We start from the raw sequence: 22,436 nt of genomic DNA, 5'->3' as shown, positions 1-22,436 counted from the left end.
CAGAGACGGGGACAAGGGACCAGGTCGGCCCTTGGACAGACAGAGACAGCTGCAGAAGGGGGGAGGGGAGGACGAGTGGCAAATTGTGTGCCACTCTCCACCCCACCCCAGCGCAGTTGTAGATGCCACTGTCACTTTAAAAAGAAAGGGCACAGGGGCTCTGCACGGCGTCTGAGAGGAAGTCAACTAAAGGGGCAGGCCCTCCCCACCCTAGGGGCTGCTGAGACCCCTAACCCAAACCAACCTCCACCCAACAGGGGAGGGGGCCACTGCTAAACCCATAACCACTCTGGCAACTTGTCTCCCTGAGGCCTTGGAGCCAAAGCTCCCACTTGGCAGGTAAGAAAACTTTCTTACAGCTGGGACACAGGGTAGCTGGAGCACAGTGACTCCCAGGGCTCAGCGGCTCCCTTCAGAATCTACTCTAAATCTGCCCTTCCACTTACAGATCCTGGGGGTGTATACATATTCCCACCACCAGCAAGCCCAAGTATCTTCCCAGGGTGACAGGTTCATTCCAAATGTTATGTATATGAAGAGCAAGGAGTCCTTGTTTGTATTTTCAAGTAATTTTATTAATCCAACCGTACAAAAAGACCCCCCCACACCACCTTTCTGTGGCCCTTGTTTTCTTCCAAAAAGTAGTAGAGAGGGATTGAGCGGACACTTCCCCATCAGCCATTTTACAAAACTTGGAGGGGGAAACACACAATAATAGCAACAGATAAAAGAAGGGCAAACAAAACCACAAACACAACACAAGGTTGAGCGGGGCAGTGCTGTCTCCGCTATGCTATTTTTCTGTGGGGCCCTGTTAGAGAAACCCCAAGGCCCACTCCTTTCTTTCACATGGCCTCAGGGCTGCTGGCTCCACCTGGGCAGGTAAAGGAGTTCTGCAGTACACCTATCTTCTCCTCACACAGGGTCTGGGGAGGTGGGGGCAGGGGACCACCAGCTCCTCTCAGACCACCAGCCTGGCAAGGTCCCCCACCCCACTGAGGAATGTGTGCATGAGCAGACAGCAGCCTCCATACCAGAGGCTCCTCGTCAGGCCTATCTCTGGCAGACAGTGCATAAAAATAAAATGCCTGGGCACTGGCTGAGGAAGAAATGCTAGATCACCAGACCGAGAGTACGTAACAGCACAGAGGAGCAGAGTCTCCTGCTCTGGATTGAGATTGCGTGTTAGTACCAGGGGCCCACCCCACCCCTCCCCGCCCCCAGCCTGTGACAGGACCTCACTGGGATCCTTTTATCAGGAGAAAAAACGAGGTATAAGGGCTTTGCCCTTTCTCAAGCTTTCCTCCCATCAAGCCAGAGAGGCAGGGGAATAAGGGTGCACCAAAAGTTGAAGACCAGTGCTGAGAATAATGTGCAACAGATGGGAAAGATGGGGGCAGGTAACACAGCCAGAGTCCAGGCTTCCACCACAGGCCAATCTTCAAAGATTCTGGTCTGTCAGACCACATATCCCAATTTTTGGCAAAAACATGGTCATCGGGAGACAAGCACAAGAGAGGCTGAGAACAGACCAGTGACTTTGGTATGAGGGAGATATGTCCTGACAGCACCTTTTACCTACTGTCTTGAAGCCCCAAATCACCAAGAAACTGCCATAGCCAAGAACTCTCCTGCTTCAAGCTATTTGGTTCTCTGAGAGGGGAGAGTTAGGTAGGTCTTGGAGGAGGCAAGGAGAACATTGGCAAAGGGAAATATCCCCAATTATTCCCTAAAGCAGTCTCCCAGAGCCCAGGAAGGGCTACTGGAAGGATGGGAAGAGACCCCAACTCCTTCGACTAGAAATTTTAACACTTGACTCCAAAAACTAAGGCTGGAGCTGTGGGGCTAGGTAGGAGCTTTAGGCACAGGTAGTGGGGCATTGGGCATCTGCAGAGGAGACACCTCTGGCTAGCCACATCTTCCTCCAGCCTCTTTCATTTGCAGTCATGCCCCCTAGGCCTCCAGAGAGCCACAAAAAAAATGGCTCTACTCGGCAGGACTTTGGTTTCCTGGATCTCTGGAGATCTCAACAGGTAAGTTTCCAGAAAAGTGAGCAATCCAGGCTCTTCTGCCTGCCCACCTCCTTTTGTCCCCAAGAGTCCTCATGTTTCTATCCCCATGGGGATGGGAAGCCAGTGGAAACAAGGACCAAGAGCCAGACATGGAAACAATCACCCTGGAAGAGCAGGGAGGGACATGTGCACTTCCCTGGGCCACTTCCCCAGTATCACCCATCGTTAGCAGCCACCAGCTGCCCCATGCCCTCTCGGATATAGACGGACTGGATCTCCTTGGTCTTGAGGCACAGGTCGCAGGCCCAGACGGCAGAAGCCTCGGTGGTCAGCAGTCCGTAGGCGCTCTCGGTCATGCCCGTGCACTCGCGGTGGAACCACTTCTGGCAAGAGGCCTCGCACAGAATGGCGTCCTGGTCATCGTTCACCTCACTCCGACAGGCACCACATGGGTACACCAGGCCTGGTGGGGGCTGGGGCCCTGAGCCCCCACCTGCTTTGCCAGGAGGCGCCAGGCTATTGCCATCTGGAGTGCCCCCACCCCGCCCACTGCTGTTCGGAGGAAAACTGGGCTGATTCCCATTAACAGCAGCAGCCGGGGAGCCTGAGTGGGGCTCCTGGGGAAAAGCAGTGGGCGCAGGTGGATTCAAGGGCTTCCCTCCATCCTCACCACCAGGTCCAGGGAAGCCAGGGTCAGGACCAGGGAAGGGACTGGTGTTGGGGGGCAGGCTGGGGAGCCCCTGCCCAGGTCTCTGGAGAGGAGAAGGTCCAAAAGGCGCCCCTGGCTGAGCAAAGCGTTGGGGGAGAGTAGGTGGGCCCAGCTCCCCTCTGGGAGGTTGTCCCATGGTGGGTGAAATTATGGGGCCAAATCCCCCCACCGGGCCAGGCATCATCTGCCCACCAGGAGGACTAAAGTTTTGACCCAGAGGCTGGTTAAAGGGTTGGCTGGGAAAGTTCATGTTGCCTGGTGGTGGGTAGCCAGGACCCTGGGGGGGCATGTTGAAAGCAGGGCCCATAGGGTTAGGAGGGAAAGGAGGGGGTTGCCGACGAAGAGGCTGGGGGCCCCCGCCACCCCCAGTGCCATAGCCTGGGGGTACCTGGCCTGCCATGCCCCCTTGTACACGGAAGCCTCCAAAGGGTACAGGACTGCCAAGAAATGGAGGGGTTGCGCCCCCCACCTTAGGTGCTCCGAAGTCATCCTCAAAAGGATTGGATGCTACCAGGTGATCCACCATGGGAGTTGGGGGTGGTGCAAACTCCGTCAGATGTGAGTACGCAGGGCCCTAGTGAGGGACAGATGAGAGAAAATGGATCATGGAGGGGGAGCAGAGCTAACCCAAGAGAGCACCAGAGACATAACACACATTTTAGAGGCTGGTACTGGCTGGCTCAGAACTAAATCCAGATGGCCTTTAGAAAGCAATAAAGAAGATGGAGAGGGCCTCCCCTGGTGGCGCAGGCGGTTGAGCGCAGCGCTGTGAAGCTGTGCACAGCCTCTGCAGCACCGGTTCAATCCCAGCAGACGGGAGAGAATCCTATATGGCACAGCAGACCTCTCCTGTCTCGCCCGCTGCTCCCCTCAGCAGTGTATTTCAGTCAATCTGCCTGTTCTGCTCCCCACTCTGTCTCTAGTGAATCCTCTCACCCTCCCACACATCTGGCCTGTACCACATTCTTGTATACATGATCTTTTTTTAAAAAAAAGATTTATTTATTTATTTATACAAGCACTGGGTACAGTCAGAAGCACAGAAGGGTAAAAGAATTCACCAAGCCAGAGGGGAGAGCAGAGCAGGCAGACTGACGAAGTACACTGCTGAGGGGAGCAGCGGGCGGCAGAAGAGGTCTGCGCGCCATGTGGGACCCTTGCCCAGCAGCCAGGAATCGAACTGGCGCTGCAGAGGCTGCAGGCAGCTTCGCAACCCAGCAGCCACCGGGGAGGCCCATGAATAAATAAACTTAAAAAAAAAAAAAAATTCAGAGAACCAGCAGAGTGCACTAATTCTGCAGCATTTTGAAAATAGGCAGAACTACAGTAACAATGAATAACCTCAAACCCCCACAGTAGAGATTTTGTTGATTTTACACCTGTTTTCTCAGCAGTAAAACAGGGACAACACCTATCTCCCGACACCCTTAAAGCACTTTAGCACAATCCCTGGCACTCAGAAAAGACTAAATGATCAGTGTTATCATTATGAGGCACCCAGGGAAGAAAAATAAGGAAGATTATAAATTTGACTGATAAGATCGTTCATCAAAGTCCAAAATAAACTAGGGGGGAAAGGGAACAAGATTTTTGGTGAAGTCCTCTCATCCCCTCCTCCCCATCCCACAATTAGTTGTGAGGCTGAAGGCAAAGACCAGAAACAGAGCCTTGCAGACAATTAGCTTCCTCTCCTCCCAGCATCTCATGGGGTGGCAAGAGTGGGGAGCACCCAGGGGCTGCTAGGAATCCCGCCACCACCACTACCACCACCACTCACCTGAGTATTTGACTTCCTTCGCTTCTTTTCTGGGCTCTTCATTTGCAGACCTGGAAGAGCAGCAAAAGGCAGACACAGACAGATTTCCCTGAGGATTCCCCAACTGCCTTTCTCCCAGCCATGGTCTCTAAGGCATTCTTCTAACTTCAATATGCATTTGCTTACTTCTAACTTCAACATGCAGTTGCTTAACGAATACTAACGAAGTTGTAAGGTGACAAAGTGCACGACCAAAGTGCAGCTACCTCTTCCTTTAAACGAGAGACACACTTCTCCTGACACCCTCAGGCTCCCAAGCGACTCCAGAACCCCAGGTGCCTGCAAACCCTAGCGTCCTCAACCTGTGACACCTGCCCCCGACCCCTGGGGGGGCTTCACCCCGCCATCCTTTTCACCTGAACCTCCCAACCTCCCAACAGGCCCCTCAGCCTAAGGATCCCCGCCCGCTCGCCCCACCCGCCAACCGTCTCTCCGAGGTCCCCCAGTGCTGGGCCTCTCCGGCCCCCAGCCCTCGCAGTGCGCTCACCGGCCTTGCCCTGCTTCCTCCCGGTGCTGGGCGGCGCAGGGGGCGGTGCGGGGCCGCCACCTCCCTCCAGCTTGTCCGGTGGGGGCGGCGCCGAAGCGGCCATGGAGTGGAGGACCCGGGTCAGCGGCGGCGGGGGACGGGCGCTCCCTCGGGTTGCACCATCGCCAGGCAGGGGGATCGGGGGCGGCGCAGGCCCCCGCGCTGCAGCAGCCCCAGGGTGCGGCGAGAGGGAGGTGCCGAGCCGAGCACCAACAGCGCGCTCGCGCCAGCCTCAGCGCCCGCCAGCCCGCCCGGGGCGGCAGCGACCGGAACCGGAACTCGGCCCGGCCGCTCCACTGAGCGCGACGCGGAGGGGAGCGAGGACTGGAGGGGTCGCAGCCGCCCTGGCCCCGCGAGGGGTGCGGGGCGAGCCGGACCGCCGCCCCGCGCTGGGGCAGAAGGCCCTTCGTGCGGGAGAGCTGCTGGTACCAGCCCTCGTAGGGCGGCGGGAGCCCCGACCCCGGACCGTACCATCCCCACCCAGGGACAGACGTGGAGGGGCGCGCGCGGAATGGGGCGCGCGCCCGCGAGGCCGGGAGCCAGGGGTTCGGTAGCGGACGGCTGGGCCTGGGCCCCGCCCGGCCCCCTCTGTAGATACGGTCATCCCAACAGGAAGATGGCCCGAGCGCCCCACCCGGCCTCGCGGCCCCCGCCAATGCCCCAGCTGGCTCCCCCCCGCCCCCCCCCGCTGCCGCCCGCCCGAACCAGACCTGAGCGAGGCCAGGTGCGTCCGGCCGCCCTAGACGGAGGGCCCGCGGGGAACAATAGGCAGCGACCAGGACTAAGAGGCCGAGGTAGAAGAAATATGAACTTTAATGAAGATTATTTCCCTTTGGTATAAGTGAGACCCGTGAAAACATTGAAACAAAAAAAAAAAAAGGGCAGACAAGGATTAAGACAGTCAACTCTCCCTTATCCATACGGCCTAAGGACAGAGTAGGGCCGGCTCCTCTGTCGCTGTGGCCACCTCAGACCTAGCACAGGTCTTGCCCCAAACAAAGTATTCAGCAACTGCAGGTCTCTTGCTTCCCCCGAGTGAAACTAACAAGCATTCAGCAAAATTGTCTCCCCAACATCAGGCCCAAGGTTTTCTAGCCTAGCTCATAATCAGCTTCTCTTGACCTCAGGTCTCTTGTAGAAGATAATGCTGCCAGACCCAACTGCCTCAAAGGCTGGAGTGAGGAAAATGCCAGGAGTTGTAAAATGGCTTTGAAAAATCAAAAAGGTGATGTATAAATGAAATCAACTATTACCATTTTGTGCTCAAGAATAAGCCATGGAAAACAAATTAGGAAAGTCAATCTATAGCCCTAAAACATACACATATAAAACAATAAATGCAATTCCAAATCTACTGATGGTATCTGGGGATTGTCTACTGCTGCAGAGTCTCAAGGCCCCGTTCCAGCCACCACAAAATCCACCTGGGGATTAACAGTTCAGGAGGCCCCCAGTGTAGTCACACACACACACCCCCCCCCAGCACCCCAGCAGGGGGAGGCAGGATGGAGCTACAAAGGGCTGCACTTTGGCTGTAGAGTATAACATGCATGCAACGTGGGAGGGGTAGGGCTTATGAAATGTATATACAGACCCCTTGGGTGAGGGGTCCCGGCCAGGAGGCACTGAGCAAGAAAGGGGGTCCATCTCCCCCCTGGCCGGAAGGGGGGCTCCAAGGCAGTCTCTAAAGATTGCATATCCCTAGAGAGAAGGAACAGCTGCCACTCCTGCCTTTGTTCTTCCAACCTAAACTGGAGGGGGTGCTGAACAAGGAGAGGACAGGGTCCCAGAAGCCAAGAAGGCATCAGCACCCCGATCCTTGACCTCAGGGGCCTGAGAACTCTTTGCATAAAATATCTTCAGACCTAGGAGATGGTCAAAGGCACAAAGTTTAAACACTGGGAGGGAGGATTGTTGAGAGGAGTCTGGGGTACCCTGAGCCCAGGGGTCGACCCATGGTATAATTCGTTCCCCCTCCCCTGGAAGGACAACTGTTCACTGGGTCTATCATCACAGGACATTTTCCACTGCAAGAAGGCACCCTGCCCAGGCCTTAAGCACCCACCTTCTGGGGGAAGGAGGTATCATGTTGGCACAGGAAAGACCCAGGGAAGGGGGCCACTCTCTGCATTAATACTTTGGTGAGGTTTGGGGAGAAGCAGACTCCTACCCCAGACACCTGATTCAAACCCTCTCAGCTGGATGGTGAAAACACTGTGTCCACACTACTCCCCCAGCAACTACACAAGACCACGCCACAACACCCCCCACCCCAGGGAGGTCCTGAGTGAGAAACAGGCAGAGAGGTGGAAGGGCATCTTCTGGGAGAGGTCACAGTTTCCGCTCCACAGGCTGCTGTAGACATAGTTCGCTGCCCGCAGAGATGATGGGCAAGTGATTGTCCATGTGGTAGCTGATGAGGTGACTGACACTCTCAAAGCGATGATCCTTAGTCCGAACCTAGAAAGTAAGAAGAGAGAGGGACATTCAGGTGAAGAGTCAAATAAGACCTCTGCCCCCAAGGTCGAAAAACCTGGACCATTCAGAAGGGTTGAAGAAGGAGGAAAAGACATCAGAGTAGAAGGCTATCTGTCCTAACCCAGGCTTCCCTACTCTGAGAAGTCAGAGTCGCCATGGGGATGGGCAGGTAAGTGAGCTGGGAAAAAGCAGAGGATTCACCCCACAAATCATGACGCTCAGGAACCTCTACTCCCTTGACTTGGAAGGAGGCAGCATGTCTCGGAGGGGGTCACAAAGTGCAAAAAAGATTTGGAAGGGAAGCTGAGACTGCTGCAGAGAAGAGCCCAAAGTGATGAGAGACAGTGAGGCAGTACAGAGGAGAAAGGCCACAGTGCTGAGTGCTGTGTCTAGAGGGGCTGGGGAGCCTAGGTTGCTCCTCTAGGAGAGATTTGGAGTTTCTAGCCTCTGTTCAAGCATCTGACTCACACTGAGCATCACCTCTCTCCAAAACCATTTCCTCCACTGCCATCACTTCTGAACACCTCTTGCTCTGCTGGAAATTAAGATCTGGGGATTTGAGGACTAGATAGAACTGAAGAGAACACAGCTCAGGCTCAGGGGTGTAAGACGCACCCCACATCACTGGAGAGGGATGCAGAGAAGGAAAGGCTTCAATGGCAGTGCCTGGCGAGAAGATCTAGTGAGCAATGAGGGAAGAGGGATGCTGCACTTCCTCTCTGCCACTCCTACCCAAAACCCTGCCACACTCACCACACCCTCAGGGTCCACCAGGAGCAGGTGCTTGGGCTGCCCACTCTGCAAGCCGGTGAGCACGTACTGGCAGGGCGTGGTCGTGCTTTCCCGCACCAGGAAGTCCCCATTGAGCTGCAGCAGGGCCTCCGCCTCTCGCCGGCTCAGCTTCCCATGGAACCAGGGCTCACCTCGGAGCTGCTCAGCCATGGCCACCGACTGTGCAGGTGGAGGTACCCGAAGGGCATCTTCAAAGGGCTCTAGGGGTACAGAGAGGGGGCTAGGAGAGGCAGCTGGCACAACACATGCCCAAGACCCAGGCCTTCAGGGAGGGGAGGCCAACAAGGAAAGAACAGGAAGGCAGGACAAGAGAAGCCAAGGGGGAAGACAGATGCAGGAAGGAGAGAGGAGCACTCACTCATGTCAAACAGGTCTCGGGGTGCACTGCCATTGATGGCAGGATTGGCGGGCCCAGCCCCAGCTTGCCGGGCCTTGTCTAGGTTCTGGACGTTGACATAGGAGGGGTCATCAAAGAGCTCTCTGCCTGCTGAGGAAAGGGAAGCTTTACAGTGACCCCAGGCCTGCTTCCTGGACTGGACTCCCCCTTTTCAGTTCCCTTCATACCTGGGCAGGGTAGCGGAGGTGGCACCTGTTTGCGAACTTCTGGGTCTCCTCCAACAGGCTGCCCCACAGGCTGCAGGGACAAAAACAAGGTGAAACCAGAAACCCTAACCAGACATTACCAACCCGGGCCCAGCCTCCCTCCATCCCAACAACTTACCAATGTGGCTCCTAGGTGGTTGGCTGTCTGGGCATTGGGCGGAGTGGGTCGAGCAGCCCCCAGGGGGGTCCCTTCCCGAAGCCTCATGTCCACCACCCCGCCAAGAGGGGGTTCCTTCCCCGGGAAGTCATTATAGTACTGGTGGTCAGGTGGCTCTTCCTCCTCCTCATCCCAAGCTGAGCCATCAAAGCCAGCCATCCTGAGAGGGACAAGAGAGTGAGGAAAGAGGTGGGGGGAGGGAGGGGCACAGAACAGTGGTCGTGTATTGGGGGTTTCCTACAGGCGAAGCTGAGGCTGGTGTTTTATATACACAAATCACTTCATCCTGGCAAGCCTGTCAGGTAGGTATCCACTCTTTGCCCAATCTTTTTTTTTTTTTAATTTATTTATTTATGCATACAAGAACTGGGGTACAGGCCAGAGGTGTGGGTTGGGGGTGAGAGGATTCACCAGAGACAGAGTGGGGAGCAGAACAGGCAGACTGACTGAAATACACTGATAAGGGGAGCAGCGGGTGAGTCAGGAGAAGTCTGCTGTGCCATGTAGGTAGCTCCCTGGCCGGGGATCAAACTCATGCTTCAGTGGCTACGGATTGCTTCATAGGTTGCATCTTAACCCTTTGCACCACCAGGGAGGCCCCCTTCCCCAATCTTATAGATGGGAGTCAGAGATGAAAAGACTGGCCCAAGATTTCACAGTAAAAAGGAGGTGGAGCTGACATGTAAATTGAGATTTGACTTTAAAGTTGATGGCCTCCATCACTAAACTGTACCCTAAGAGAGAGGGAAAGCACTAAGTGACTGGGAAGATGGTGCTCTGGGATATCTGAACCTCCTGTAAATGCTCAGTACCTACTGGTCTGAGGTGGGAAAAGTAGGCATCTAAGGAAAGACATCCTCCCTCACCCAAGTTCGTGATGGCTTGCAGGGGCAGGAAAATGAAGAGCAAAGGATGGAGAAATTGGAATAGGCTAGGAAAAAAAGTGGAATAGGCTAAAAAAAAGAGATGGCGAGGAACAAGAAATGCAGCCAGTCAGGGAAGAGCTGAGGAATGGGGGACCAGAACGATAGGTCCCGCACAAACAAGAGGAAGAGTGGGCTCTGAAACAGGCAGGGCCTCAAACAACTTTGTAATGGTCACAGGAAATTTAAGAATAGCAGGAAGCAGGAAGCAGGGGCACACAGGTCATTTTCTTCCCTCAACTTCTCTGAGTTCAAGTGTGGGAAGAACAGAGCTACTTTCCCAATTCCTGTCCAGGGCACAAGAGCTGCTCACACTCTCCTCAGCCACTCACCTGTCATGGGGGGTGACCAGCTTGGGCGGGTTCCTGAGGTATTGTTTGAAACGCAACTCGAAGGCCTGGCCAATGGTGCTGATGACGTCCTGGGCAAGCCCTTCGGGACACTCCAGGATGTGGCAGGCTGGGGGCACAGCAGAGGATGTCAGTGATCTCTGAGTGGGGCTTGCTGGGGGGCGGTGTGAACAGGGGCCCTCGTCCTCCGCAGCAGGAGCCCCTGCTTAGCTCCCAGAGTCCTGGCTCACCTGCCTCACAGACAGTCGGCCCCACCCTGTGCTCCCCACCACGCCTCACCTCTCTGATTCACCGGGTCTTTGGCAACATAGGCGACATACTCAGCTGTGTCCTGGGATGGACAGAGTCAGAAGAGGCTAATTAGCTCAATTTTATAGCCCTGCCCCTAACCTTTTCAGATATCACCTCAATCCTAGCACACCCACTTCTCTAGCTAGTGACTTTCCAATCCTCTAGCCCCTTACTCTCCCTTCCCACTATCTCTGCTCTGTTCCCCAACTCACCGGGTCCCCGCCGGACGCAAAGGAGATAGATTGCATGTGGTGGTTGGCGATGATCTGAGGGTGAAATGGGTCAGAGAAGGGAGGGAATTAAACATGTGTCGGGCAGCCTGAGGGTGCCATCCGAGTGCCCCCCACCCCTAGCCCAGGGCAGCAGAGCCCCAGTCTTCTCCTTTTGGCTTCGTCCCCCATGTCCTCCTGATTTCCTCCTTCCCTCCTGTCCTGCTGCACCCAAGTCCTCTCTGCTAGTTTATTGTCCTCAACCTTGTGCCCACTTGGCCCTCCCATCAGTGTTTCTGGTCCCCCTGCCCAGCCCCACCAACCTGTTTGCAGTCTGCGGCCATGAGGTTGAGGCTGCTGGTGGAGACAGTGAGAGTGATTGGCATTCCAGCAAATTTCAGGTTACTCCTCCCCAGAATGGAGCTGAGTGGACGGCTACAGGGCTAGGGAAGAGCCCAAGGGTCTCAGAAGCTGGGTTCCCAACACTGGGCACCCACCACACTCCTGACTTCTGGCCTTCTTCCCACATGCCCCAGGCTTGCCTTCCCCCTGCTCCTCCACATCTCCCAGCAGCAGCCCTGGCCCCATGGACCCCGGGTACCTTTCTCCTCCTTGTCGCCCCCTTAGCACCCGGCACAGCCTCACACACCAGGCTGATGGCCTCCCTGAGGAAAGAGGAGTATTCAGGCCCATAGCCTACCTCCCACTCAGCTGGGGGAGGGGAAGGCCAGGCCAGACACGCGGGGTACTCCATGCTCTTTGTCATGGTGGATTGAATTAAGGGCCTTTAATATTTGATGACACTGAGAGGCCGCTTCCTGGCTGATTGGGTTAGAGCCTCAATGGGTATGGCCCCACCCCCTTCTAACTACCAAATGTCCCATTCCCTTCCCAAAGGCAGCAGCAACCTCCCATCTACCCCATTTTCTACTCAAGCTCTAGCCACCAGCTGCCTCTGCCACCTCCCCCACAGCTCTCAAGGCTGGATAAGTAAGGAGGCTCCAGGTCAGAGCTGCTTCTTTTCATTCAGACTTAGACCTTCTCCCCAAACTTTCTTTCAGTCCCCTTCACCACCCAAAGATAAGCTCTCACTAGCACTACCACCATCCAGCTGCCCTGCCTCCACTCATTAATGCCAGGGCTGCCACCCTCCGCCCCCCACTAACCTGGTGACCTGTGTCCGGGTGTTGAAGTCCAGGGCACGCATTGACTGCAGGACCTCCACACAGCCCATGTACTGTGGGGACAAATGGAAGGGTAACCAGTCAGCTGCCTTCCCACAGCCCCTTCTCAAAGGGCCCCTGGAGTTCCCCCTGCATGGTCCCTAAGGGAAATAAGAAGAAAGCTCTCCCCACTGCCGTGCTACCTCCCACAAGGTACAATAGGGAACAGGAGAGAAGGAAAGGGCAAGCAAGGAGGAGGACCTCATGCACTAGGGAGAAGGCAGAGGGGATTGAAAGGCATGGAGTGGCATGAAGTGACATCCCCAGAAAGGGGCAGGAGACGGAGACTTGCGGGAGCCTGCGCGTGTGCATGTGCGCGTGTGTGCATGTGTGTGTGTGAAGAGTCACTCATTCCCGTGTGTGTGTGTGTGTGTGTGCGCGTGCGCGCGCGCGTGTGTGTGTGTGTGTGTGTGTGTGTGAAGAGTCACTCATTCCCACATTTCCTAAGGGCTGCTGTGCTGGGCATTGTGCTACTAAGCAAGGCAGGGTGGGGGCAGGGAGCCACAAGGAGGGAAGGGCCCCAGGAAGAGCTCCAAAGGAAGGGGCCACAGACCCAGGGGCAAGGAAAGGTTTAAGAAACAAGCTGCTGAAACCAAGTGAGCTGCTGGGGAAGAGCAGGAGAGAAGAACCCAGCATCTCTGGAGCAGCAGAGGCGCTAGGGGATCTGGGAGAGAGCAGGAGGGAAGACGTTCACTCACCCGAACCAAGTAGGAAACCCCAGGTCCCATGACTTTGTCGTTGGGATGCAGCCAGCCCCGCGTGGGCTTATTGACAAAGCTCCCGTGGCGGGTCCACTCCTCGCCCCCCAGTTGGCCCCCTTCCACCCGAGTCCTGCGCCCGCCGCCTCCACTCAGCTTGTTCATGTCCTGGAGGAGGGGCAGGGGGCCTGAGTCCGGCATGGCTGCTCCCAGGATCCCCTCCCCATCCTCGGCTGCCCTTCCTGGCTCCCCTTTCGGGCCTGGGCGCCCCCCAGCAGGGTTGGCTAGCTTCAGGTTGCTCATCCGGGGGAAGAAGGAGCACAAGGTGGTGGGACTGTCGTCCCCAGGCAGAGGTGGTAGGATGGGCCCCAGGGATGAGGCTGAGGGGGAAGGTAGCTCCTCCGGTGGAGTAGACCCTGAAGCCCCCTCCTCCAGCGAAGACAGAGACTCATTCCGGAGTGGGTTGTACTTGGGCTTGGGGGGCAGGAGATCCATGGCTGGAGTGAGAAGGAGGTTGCTGCCCAGCCTGGCCCCCCTGCCAGCGTGAGGGCAAGGGGGCCAGGCAGGGGGCATCCCCAGGCCCTTAGCCTAATCTGACCGCCAAGGCCCAGGAATCTCAGGGGTTCTGGGGAGGGAGCGGGACAAGTGGTTCCCACTCCCTCAGCTCAGGCCCAGACAGTTTCAGGACCCATCCCTGCCCAGCCCAGCGTGGAGCCTCTTCTCTGGCTGAGAGGAGAACAGGCAGGACTAGAGCTGCCTGGCTCCTCCCCAGGGGCGGGGAGCGAAAGGCAGAGACCAATGGTGAGGACAGTGCTGACTCACAGGCTCTGAGGGGCTGAGCCTCCCCCTCTGCCCCAACACAGAACTCTAGCAGGGGTGGAGCCAATCCATGCCCCCCACCCCAAAATAAACAGCTAGTGATCCAGGAAGGAGTAAAGTGGGGGTGGGAGGGACGGACAGAAATGGGAAGGAAAGGAGGGTGATAAGAGAAGGACTGGATCAATCCAAACCGGATATGGGCAGGCCAAAGGGAGCAGGAAGCTGAAGGAGGGTAGGGGGGAATAAGGGAGGAAACAGAGGCAGCTGGGGATGGAAAAGGGAGGAGGCTCCCTGAGCTCTGCATTTCCCTTCCAGTCTGAGTTAAATACTCAAATTCCCCCATTCTCCGGCCCAGCCACCACACCCCCACTACCAAACGGTGGGGTGGTGGCCCCAGGGAGCCCGGGCCATTAGCATCCTCAGCTACAACAGCTGTGGACTAGAGCTAAAGAAATGGGTAAAAGAAGTGGTCCCAGTGGATGCAGAGAAAAGCCAAAGAAAAAGCTGGTGAAGTAAGGGGGATACAGTCCAACCTGGGTGGCGCCTCAGGGAGCCCTCAGGCAGAAGCTGAAGCTGCAGAAGCCTTATCTCTACACATGGCATCAGCCACACCAAGGAACAATGGATATGGCCAAGCACTGTCTGTCCCCCTGTCCATGGGCCTAGTTAGCAAAGTAAGCTGTCAGGGGTAGAAATGGAGTCAGGATGCTAATACTAAATCAGTTCTTTGGCTCTGCCAAGTATGCTCAGACCCCCTCCTCTTGCTGAGTGACTGGGGAGGGTGCAGTGGCCACCACAGAGCACACAAGGGGTGGAATGTGGCTAGAGGAGGGGGGAGAGTGAAATAGTTTTCCCAGAGAAGTGAAGGATACAGGCCATGAAAAACTAGAGGAGGTAGGAGACAAATCCATGTGAAGTACAGGAAAAAGGGGTGCCAGAAGATGGAATGAGGCTGGACATAGGGTACAGTTCCAAACCCATTCCTTCTACCCACAGCTTCCTGCCACAGTTCTCCTTGATAAAGCCATAGAAGATATAAGAAAGTGACCACAAAGAAGTTGTAAAATACATACATACATCCCCACACACACCTAGGAATTACCCTATCCTTAGATTTACCCTACTCTTCAGAGATTAAGAGACGCAAATAACCATGACTACAATGATTAACAAACAACAAGCACTTGGGGCCTCCCTGGTGATGGCAAGGGGTTAAGTCTCAGCAGCCAGTGAGCTAGGAGCTAACCCACATGGCACAGCAGACCTCTCCTGTCTCACCTGCTGCTCCCCTCAGCAGTGTATTTCAGTCTACCTGTTCTGCTCCCCACTCTGTCTCTGGTGAATCCTCTCACCATGCCCCCCATACACCTCTGTCCTACACCCCAATCTTGTATGCATAAATAAATAAAATAAATCTTTAAAAAAAAAACAAGGGCCTCCCCTGGTGGTGCAGCTGTTGAGCACTGGGCTGTGAAGCTGCCCGCATCCTCTGCAGCACCAGTTCGATCCCCCACCAGACCATGGGCGAGGGTCCCACATGGTGCGCAGACCTCTCCTGCCGCCCGCTGCTCCCCTCAGCAGTGTACTCCGTCATTCTGCCTGTTCTGCTTTCTGCTCTGGCTCTGGTGAATTCTCTCACCCTCCCGCGCTTCTGACTGCACCCAGTGCTTGTATGAATAAATAAATAAATCTTTAAAAAAAAAAAAACAGCACTTAAAACCTGTTACATACTATACTAAAAACATTCTTTCATCTCTTCTTTTTTTTTTTTTTTTATTTATTTTTTTTTTTAAATTTTTTTTTTTTTTTTAAGATTTTTTTTATTTTATTTTATTTATTTATTTGTTTGTTTGTTTGTACAAGCACTGGGTACAGTCAGAAGCGCGGGAGGGTGAGAGAATTCACCAGAGCCAGAGCGGGGAGCAGAGCAGGCAGAAGGACCAAAGTACACTGCTGAGGGGAGCAGCGGGCGGCAGGAGAGGTCTGCGCGCCATGTGGGACCCTCCTCTGGTGGCCGGGGAGCAGCCGGGGATCGAACCGGCGCCGCAGAGGCCGCGGGCAGCTACGCAACCCAGCGCTCAACTGCTGCGCCACCGGGGAGGCCCCTTTCATCTCTTCTTAATCTTCATCCCAAGAGAGCTTTGTCATTCCCTCCATACAGCACTACAAATAAGGCATTCTATCACTGCTTCCTAAGACCTTAGCTCTCAGGCACAAAGAATGAGAGGCTCTTGCAGCAGCCTCACATCCCTGACACACACCAGATGTCATCTTTAGAGATGGGCCTTCAGTGGGAGCCTCCAGAATCCAGAGGCAGGGAATGGCCAACAGGTGTGGACGCTGGAAGCAAGAGGAAGTAGAACTGCACAGAAAGAAAGGACATTGCCTACAGGTGATGGGGTGTTGAGGGGAGGCTGCATGTGGCTTCTCAGCCATGCAGGGAGGAGGCAAGAACAGCGGGAAGTAGCAGGAAATGGTAAAAGCCTCAGGAATGTTTCCAAAAGGGAAAGCTGGGCAAGTGGAAGCAGGAGGAATGCCCAGAGGAAAAGTCTGGTTAGGGGGAGGGGAAGAGCCAGAGGAGTGCTGGGGGCTGAAAAGTCCATTAAAAAATGAAACAACAGAAAGGCACTACCCATTCCAAGACACCATTTTCCGGTGGGTCACATGGCACCCACATGTCACACAGTAACAAATCCATGGCCTTACCACCGCTCAAGGGGCAGGTATGAGACAGTTGTTTCTGGGGTATAGTCAGTCCTGGAAAAGTAACCTCTGGGAGTGCGGCTGGGAATCTATGAGCAAGTCTTTCTCCCACTTTCGTGCCAAATCCCAAATCCAGCCCACTTCTGGTAAGTCCTCCCTTAGTAAGGATAAAGGGGGGCCCTCCCTGGTGACATAAGGGGTTAAGTTACAGCACTATGAAGCAATCTTCAACCACGGCAGGGCTGACGCACATGGCACACCAGACCTCTCCTGTCTCGCCCACTGCTCCCCTCAGCAGTGTATTTCAGTCAATCCGCCTGTTCTGTTCCCCACTCTATCTCTGGTGAATCCTCTCTCACACACACACTCACCCCACCTCTGGCCTGTATCCCAGTTCTTCTGGGGTAAAGGATAAAGGAGAAGAAAGGGGCTGCCTCTAATCTCTCATTCCTCAGGGCCAGAGCTGGGACTTCGACTTCCCAACCCCTGAAGCATAAGAGGCAAGGAAAATTGGGCCCAGGACCCAAAAGAGAAATAAGAATAGAATAACGTAAGCAGGTGCAGTTTACGGGATTGAAGACAGAATTTCCAAGGCGAAGACCTGAGCCCGCGAGGGATAAAGCTCCCGGGGGGTTGGGGGGGTGGTCCCCTAGAACGCGTGCGTCAGAGGCTTCTAGGTGGCCCAGGCTCCTGGACAATCAGACGTGGATTAAGGAAGGGGCGGGGCTTCTATGGGGGCGGGGCCCGTGGAGGCGTGGCTTCACAAATTCGAATAGATCTTTGAGGGGCAGGGCTTTCCCTGCCTGGGACACAGGCTTTTTCATAGTCGAAAGTTAGCGGAGTGTTGTCGCGAGGAGGCGGGCTTTCGGAGCACTGGAAGAACTAACACAGGATTTCCAGTAGTAGGGCTGGAAGCGTGTCTGGGGGTGGGACTTCCAGGAAAGCTAGGCGACAGGGTGGGGTCGAGGACCATAAATAAAAAACAAGTGGGGGTTCGGGGAGCCCCTGAAGTTGGGAGGTGGGACTTCCGGAGAGGGGTCTCAGGGGGCGGGACTTTTACGCGAGGACCGGAAGTAGGGTCCCGGGAGAGGGGTTCCGGGGTGAAGGAGTGGATCACCTCAGGGAAAAAAAAGACCAACTCACCAGGGCCTCATGGAGTCTCCGCACCGCACCGCGGGCCGATTTGGTTCCAGATCACGTTACTGCCTCCTTTGGTCGCCTCTCCAACTTTCTCCTCGGGCCCAGCCTCCCTGGAGAAACTTTATTGCACTCACTTCCGGCCTCACTAACCCCTGACCCTCTACCTCACAGTCCCTCCTTCCCCCAGCCCACTTTTCCTAATCAGCCAGTGGCAGCGCGAGAAAGCGCAGGGGAGCAGAGCTAGCCAATTAGAGGCCTAGTTTTTATCTACGCTTCTTCTTGAGAAATGTAAGACCTGTCCTCCAATGAGAGCTCGAGTTTTCGCAAATCTTAACCAATAGAAGGCTTGAAGGAGAAGATGTCCCGCCTTAAGCCAAAGGAACCAATAGGAAACGCGGGCGGTGTGTTTGAAAGCGAGGCCAAAGAGGGTGGGAGCGCGTGCTTCTGGGAGTTGTTTGGAGGTTGGCCGTGAGCGGTCGACGGTCCTAAGACAGAGTGATCATGTCGCACAAACAAATTTACTATTCGGACAAGTACGACGACGAGGAGTTCGAGTACCGGTTAGTGCCGGCGCGGGGGTCATAACGAGTTCGCGAGTTTTGACAAGTGAGGGCACGAGGAGTTACTAAGTAGGGCTGAACCCACAGAATCGGCGCATGCGCGCGGGATAAACGGGCCGGGTGTGCCGTGGAGGGCGTAAGGCGCACGCGCGAAGGGTGGGCCGTGATTGCAAAAGACGAAAGAAGTGAATTTGGAGTAAAACTGGGGAGGGGTAGGTAGGCGTGGCTACAGTGTTTGCGTGTCGCCCACCTTCACCCTAGCGGGCTGGTAAATCATTCTCCCAACTTTATTGAGCAAGTTGGACTTGCCTTCTTGAGACTGCTTATGTCACAGCAGCACCGTAGAACCGTCGATCCTACTGGGAAAAGAAGACAGTGGCGGAGCTGGAATTTTCTGCGCGTTCTCAATGAGAGAAGAGTTCTAAGAGCCTGTGTTGCTTATTAATTCGTGGGAAAGAGGCGTGGTGTCCGGCTTGTTTTAGGAAGTGGGTTCGAAGAATTGGAGTAGAGTGAAATTAGCCAGGAACTTTGAGAAGAGACTTAACATCAACCTAATATGTTCCTAGTTAGGAAACAATTAGAGAGTGTGCATAGGTTTCAGGTGTTCTGCTAAAATACGGGGATAAGCCATGGTCTGTGCTTTCAACAAATCCGACAATATGTGGGAAATAATGACAGACTTAAGAAAGTGGTAAATAGCATAATAGAGATAGGCACATAGGACTTGCCCAGGATGGTGAAGGAAGGAATTCTGAGTTTGCATTCGATAAATCCTCAATCCATAATTCTAGACTGGAAAATTAGAAACACAAAGAATTATACAAATGCTGGCATTCCACCAGTCTGTATCAACTGTAATACATAAAAGCAACTCCCAAGTTTGTATCTTGTTTTTTCAGTTGGAGAAAATAAAATGGAAACTTGATTTCTTGTGTTTCTTCTCCAGTCTGATGCAAGGCTCTAGAGAATTCAGTGTGTGCTGATAAGTATATAATCATCTTTAAGCCAGGCTCTTGAGAAAAGACCCCAGGCTTGGACCCAATTAACTTTCTTCCCCACCTGTTTTCCTCTACATCTGAACTAAGCTAACTAAAACAATATGCTTATAACATCTTTGTGAGAACAGAGAGAAGTCACTGCTTTCATTCCCTGGAAGGTGTAAGTCTTGGTAATGGTATTTTGGTTTAAGAAAGGTTGTTTTGTCTAAGTATTAAAACCAAACTGTGTGTTAGGGGCTTGTTGGATTGTAGTCTATTTTCAGACAATTAGACAAGAACCTCTTTGGGAAAATCCTGTTACCGGCACAGAGTGGGGCTACACGTAGTACATTTTCTTTGTACCTGATGAAGTCTATCTGAGTTAGCTTGATTCAAGTCAGAGTAATCTCTTTGCCATGAAAGGAGACATAACTTTGGTTAGGAAAACGTGAAGTTTCCCAAAGGAATCTCAGTACAGCCTTTCAGAGGTAGGAAAATGAGATTCAGAATAGGTTTTTTTTTTTTTTAAGATTTATTTATTTATGCACACAAGAGCTGGGGTACAGGCCAGAGGTGTGGGGGGTGAGAGAATTCACCAGAGACAGAGTGGGGAAAAGAACAGGCAGATGGACCAAATTACACTGCTGAGGGGAGCAGCGGGCAAGTAAGGAGAGGTCTGCTGCACCATGTGGGTTGCTCCCTGGCGGGGGATCGAACTTATGCTGGAGAGGCTGGGGACAGCTTCATAGGTTGGGTCTTAACCCCTTGCGTCACCAGGGAGGCCCCCAGAGTAGGTCTTAAAGGATAACACATTTACATTTCATCCTTTGTGGTAGCTCTTCCACATAGTACTTCATAATAGGCCCTCTTCCACAAAATTACTTCTCTTCAAAAAAAAAAAATTGCTGGGCCTCCCCGGTGGTGCAGCGGTTGAGCGCTGGGTTGCGAAGCTGCCCACGGCCGGTTCGATCCCTGGCTGCTCCCCGGCCACCGGAGGAGGGTCCCACATGGCGTGCAGACCTCTCCTGCCGCCCGCTGCTCCCCTCAGCAGTGTACTTCGGTCCTTCTGCCTGCTCTGCTCCCCGCTCTGGCTCTGGTGAATTCTCTCACCCTCCCGTGCTTCTGACTGTACCCAGTGCATGTATAAACAAAAAAACAAACAAACCAGCAAACAAATAAATAAAGCATGCCTCTATAAAAAAAAAAAAAAAAATTGCTTCTCTCCCTTCCTAACCAATCCTTTAGTTATTAACTGTGTGTGCTGTGAGGCTTCCATTATGTTGTTTTAGGGTAATCAACTAGAAAACTAAGCTCCAGGAAGACCGAGGCAATGTATCAATAGTGCCTGGAATTTAAGTGCTGGTTCCTGAGTTATTAATTTGTACTTTTTCATATATTTTTGTGAGGATTTACATAATTTAGCCTTTATTCCCAGCTGCCTCTATCCCACAATAAGATTATATAAACTTCTTGACATCAGAAACTGGTTTTTCTCTAGCTTCTTATACAGGCACTTGTCTAACAGACTCTATCCAGTACTGACCCATATTTCCCACCTTCTCCTGTTTCTGTTACAGGCATGTCATGTTGCCCAAGGACATAGCCAAGCTGGTCCCTAAAACCCATTTGATGTCTGAATCTGAATGGAGGAATCTTGGTGTTCAGCAGAGTCAGGGATGGGTCCATTATATGATTCATGAACCAGGTCAGTGCAATGGTGGAAGGCAGCGGTGTAGGACTGCTTCACTGAGGGAATGAAAAAATAAGGGGAAGTGGTAGTAGTTTACTGGTTTCTCATATGACCAATCATCTAAAGAAATGCAGTGAGCAAAAAAGAATACAACAGTGCCTGGAATTTTAAGTGCTGGTTCTTGAGCTATTAATTTGTACTTTTTCATATATTTTTGTGAAGATTTACATAAATTAGCCTTTATCCCCAACTGCCTCTATCCCACACTGGGAAACCTCCTTTGTTCTATAGGTCAGTCAGTGTTCCTTTTTTTTTGGTAGTGGTTTTTGCCCCTACTTCATTCTCCATCAGAAAACAAATTATTGGATGTGTTCCAAATAAGCCAACGAAAATATATCTCTTGATAAGACACCAGACACCAAGTTCCCAGGCAGAACTAATAAAGGGCCCCCAGGGACTGTACCAACATAGCAAAAGACTTCTGGGTCTGATTCTAAGGGCATATGCTTAGATCTTGATTTAGTTATAAACATCTGAGTGGGTGAGAGCTGGGAGGTGGAGGTGGGATACACTATAGATTGTACATAGAATGGAATGGTGTGAGTTTGCCTCTCAGATTTCACTCACTTTTTCAGAACCACACATCTTGCTGTTCCGGCGGCCTCTGCCCAAGAAGCCAAAGAAATGAAGTTGGGGAGCCATTTTTCAGCCTCAAGCTTTACACAGCTGTCCTCACTAACATCTTTACATTATTACTGTGCCTTGTTGTTTCTCACTTTAATATTTAAAGGATGTTCAATACACTGAATGTGCTGGTGAATGCTTTACTGCTTGAGCAGAGCCAACAGCACCATGACCCAGCTAGATGAGTGTTCTGGACTGCAGCCTCGGCTGAGTGTGACCCCATAAGCCATGGTGAGGAAGCATCTGAGACCAAAACCATGCCGTTACAGGGATTGTGTAAACTTGCTATTTTGTTTTTTTCCTGCCAGGTGTTGTAAGTATGGTGATTTGTGTTTCATGTGTTGGAAATTCCATTTTATTCAAGAAATCTTTTCCATGTTAAAAGTCTTGATTAAAGAGGAAGTTTTTATAATCAAAGGCTCTAATTGTAACGATTTCCCCCTCTCCAGTGAGCATCACATTCCATATCATGGTCGAATTATATACCCTTTGGTTAGATAATGACGCTCAGCTTCTACTGATAATGAGGCAATACTTGGGTAATATTTCAATAGTCAGGTAATTGGTTTTTAATCTACTTAAAGCAGACATCTACTGAAATACATTTTACTCCATTAGCCTGAGAGAGAGGTTATATAGGCACAACATCATCTCATCAAAACAAATGAACTATTTCCTATAGTCAGAGGTGGTGCTTTAATATGGTCTTGATATTTGAAGGGTGTTGAGGATAAAGAGTAAAGATTGTCAGCTGGAGACTACTGATGTGCCCCACTTCCTGCCCGGCCTAAGATTCAAGCACACCTGTTCACTGTGCACATTGGTTGGAGATATTTTCAATAGTCTTCAACCTAAGCATTGGAATTACCTGGTAGCTTTGAAAGTACAAATGTCTAAATTATTCCTAAAAAAGCTGACTTAACTGATCAGAGGTGTGGTCTAGAAGTATACTATATTATACTATACTATACTATACTATACTATACTTACTATGCTATACATAAAAGTACTGTTACGCAGGTAGTTACACAATTAACCTTTGAGAAAACAGGTGTAAACTGTAGCTGTTAGAGAGA

The 22,436-nt window shown here is 52.8% G+C and overlaps 3 protein-coding genes across 6 annotated transcripts; 1 reads left to right on the top strand and 2 right to left on the bottom strand.

Annotated features, from left to right (window-relative positions):
* Positions 1-482: 482 nt before the first annotated feature.
* PYGO2 (pygopus family PHD finger 2) lies at positions 483-5,226 on the bottom strand. Its single transcript, XM_037500183.2, has 3 exons — positions 5,025-5,226; positions 4,499-4,548; positions 483-3,295 (listed from the first exon to the last, which is right to left on the bottom strand). The coding sequence occupies exons 1-3, from the start codon at positions 5,125-5,127 to the stop codon at positions 2,228-2,230; spliced, it is 1,221 nt and encodes a 406-aa protein (XP_037356080.1). The 5' UTR covers positions 5,128-5,226; the 3' UTR covers positions 483-2,227.
* Positions 5,227-5,843: 617 nt separating this feature from the next.
* SHC1 (SHC adaptor protein 1) lies at positions 5,844-17,673 on the bottom strand. Of its 4 annotated transcripts, none has more exons than XM_037498889.2 (13): positions 17,453-17,673; positions 12,788-12,955; positions 12,033-12,103; positions 11,468-11,531; positions 11,190-11,309; positions 10,870-10,923; positions 10,646-10,697; positions 10,349-10,475; positions 9,055-9,253; positions 8,898-8,967; positions 8,692-8,820; positions 8,295-8,533; positions 5,845-7,523 (listed from the first exon to the last, which is right to left on the bottom strand). In XM_037498889.2, the coding sequence occupies exons 2-13, from the start codon at positions 12,950-12,952 to the stop codon at positions 7,395-7,397; spliced, it is 1,419 nt and encodes a 472-aa protein (XP_037354786.1). In that variant the 5' UTR covers positions 12,953-12,955; positions 17,453-17,673; the 3' UTR covers positions 5,845-7,394. The 4 variants fall into 4 exon arrangements, with proteins under 4 accessions (XP_037354785.1, XP_037354784.1, XP_037354786.1 ...); XM_037498890.2 differs by lacking the exon at positions 17,453-17,673 and adding an exon at positions 16,313-16,660; XM_037498888.2 differs by lacking the exon at positions 17,453-17,673 and having other exon boundaries at positions 5,844-7,523; positions 8,692-8,817; positions 12,788-13,907.
* On the top strand, positions 17,662-22,193 carry CKS1B (CDC28 protein kinase regulatory subunit 1B). Its single transcript, XM_037498891.2, has 3 exons — positions 17,662-18,009; positions 20,564-20,691; positions 21,312-22,193. The coding sequence occupies exons 1-3, from the start codon at positions 17,951-17,953 to the stop codon at positions 21,362-21,364; spliced, it is 240 nt and encodes a 79-aa protein (XP_037354788.1). The 5' UTR covers positions 17,662-17,950; the 3' UTR covers positions 21,365-22,193.
* The last annotated feature ends 243 nt before the right edge of the window (positions 22,194-22,436 follow it).

Source organism: Talpa occidentalis, unplaced genomic scaffold (assembly GCF_014898055.3).
Source record: "Talpa occidentalis isolate TD23 unplaced genomic scaffold, MPIMG_talOcc4v2.1 talOcc4.9, whole genome shotgun sequence".
Classification (NCBI taxonomy): domain Eukaryota; kingdom Metazoa; phylum Chordata; class Mammalia; order Eulipotyphla; family Talpidae; genus Talpa; species Talpa occidentalis.
The sequence above is the reverse complement of the archived record's forward strand: the minus strand, read 5'-3'. Positions and strand labels throughout refer to the sequence as shown.

Coding starts and splice junctions, on each gene's coding strand:
- PYGO2 (XM_037500183.2), bottom strand. CDS start 5,127: ATGGCCGCTTCGGCGCCGCCCCCACCGGACAAGCTGGAGGGAGGTGGC. Junction 4,549..5,024: donor GAGGAAGCAGGGCAAGGCCG/GTGAGCGCACTG, acceptor CTGCTCTTCCAG/GTCTGCAAATGAAGAGCCCA. Junction 3,296..4,498: donor GAAGGAAGTCAAATACTCAG/GTGAGTGGTGGT, acceptor GTCCCTCACTAG/GGCCCTGCGTACTCACATCT.
- SHC1 (XM_037498887.2), bottom strand. CDS start 13,360: ATGCCCCCTGCCTGGCCCCCTTGCCCTCACGCTGGCAGGGGGGCCAGG. Junction 11,310..11,467: donor GGGCGACAAGGAGGAGAAAG/GTACCCGGGGTC, acceptor GCTCTTCCCTAG/CCCTGTAGCCGTCCACTCAG. Junction 8,968..9,054: donor ACCACCTAGGAGCCACATTG/GTAAGTTGTTGG, acceptor TTGTCCCTGCAG/CCTGTGGGGCAGCCTGTTGG.
- CKS1B (XM_037498891.2), top strand. CDS start 17,951: ATGTCGCACAAACAAATTTACTATTCGGACAAGTACGACGACGAGGAG. Junction 18,010..20,563: donor GACGAGGAGTTCGAGTACCG/GTTAGTGCCGGC, acceptor TTTCTGTTACAG/GCATGTCATGTTGCCCAAGG. Junction 20,692..21,311: donor TTATATGATTCATGAACCAG/GTCAGTGCAATG, acceptor TCACTTTTTCAG/AACCACACATCTTGCTGTTC.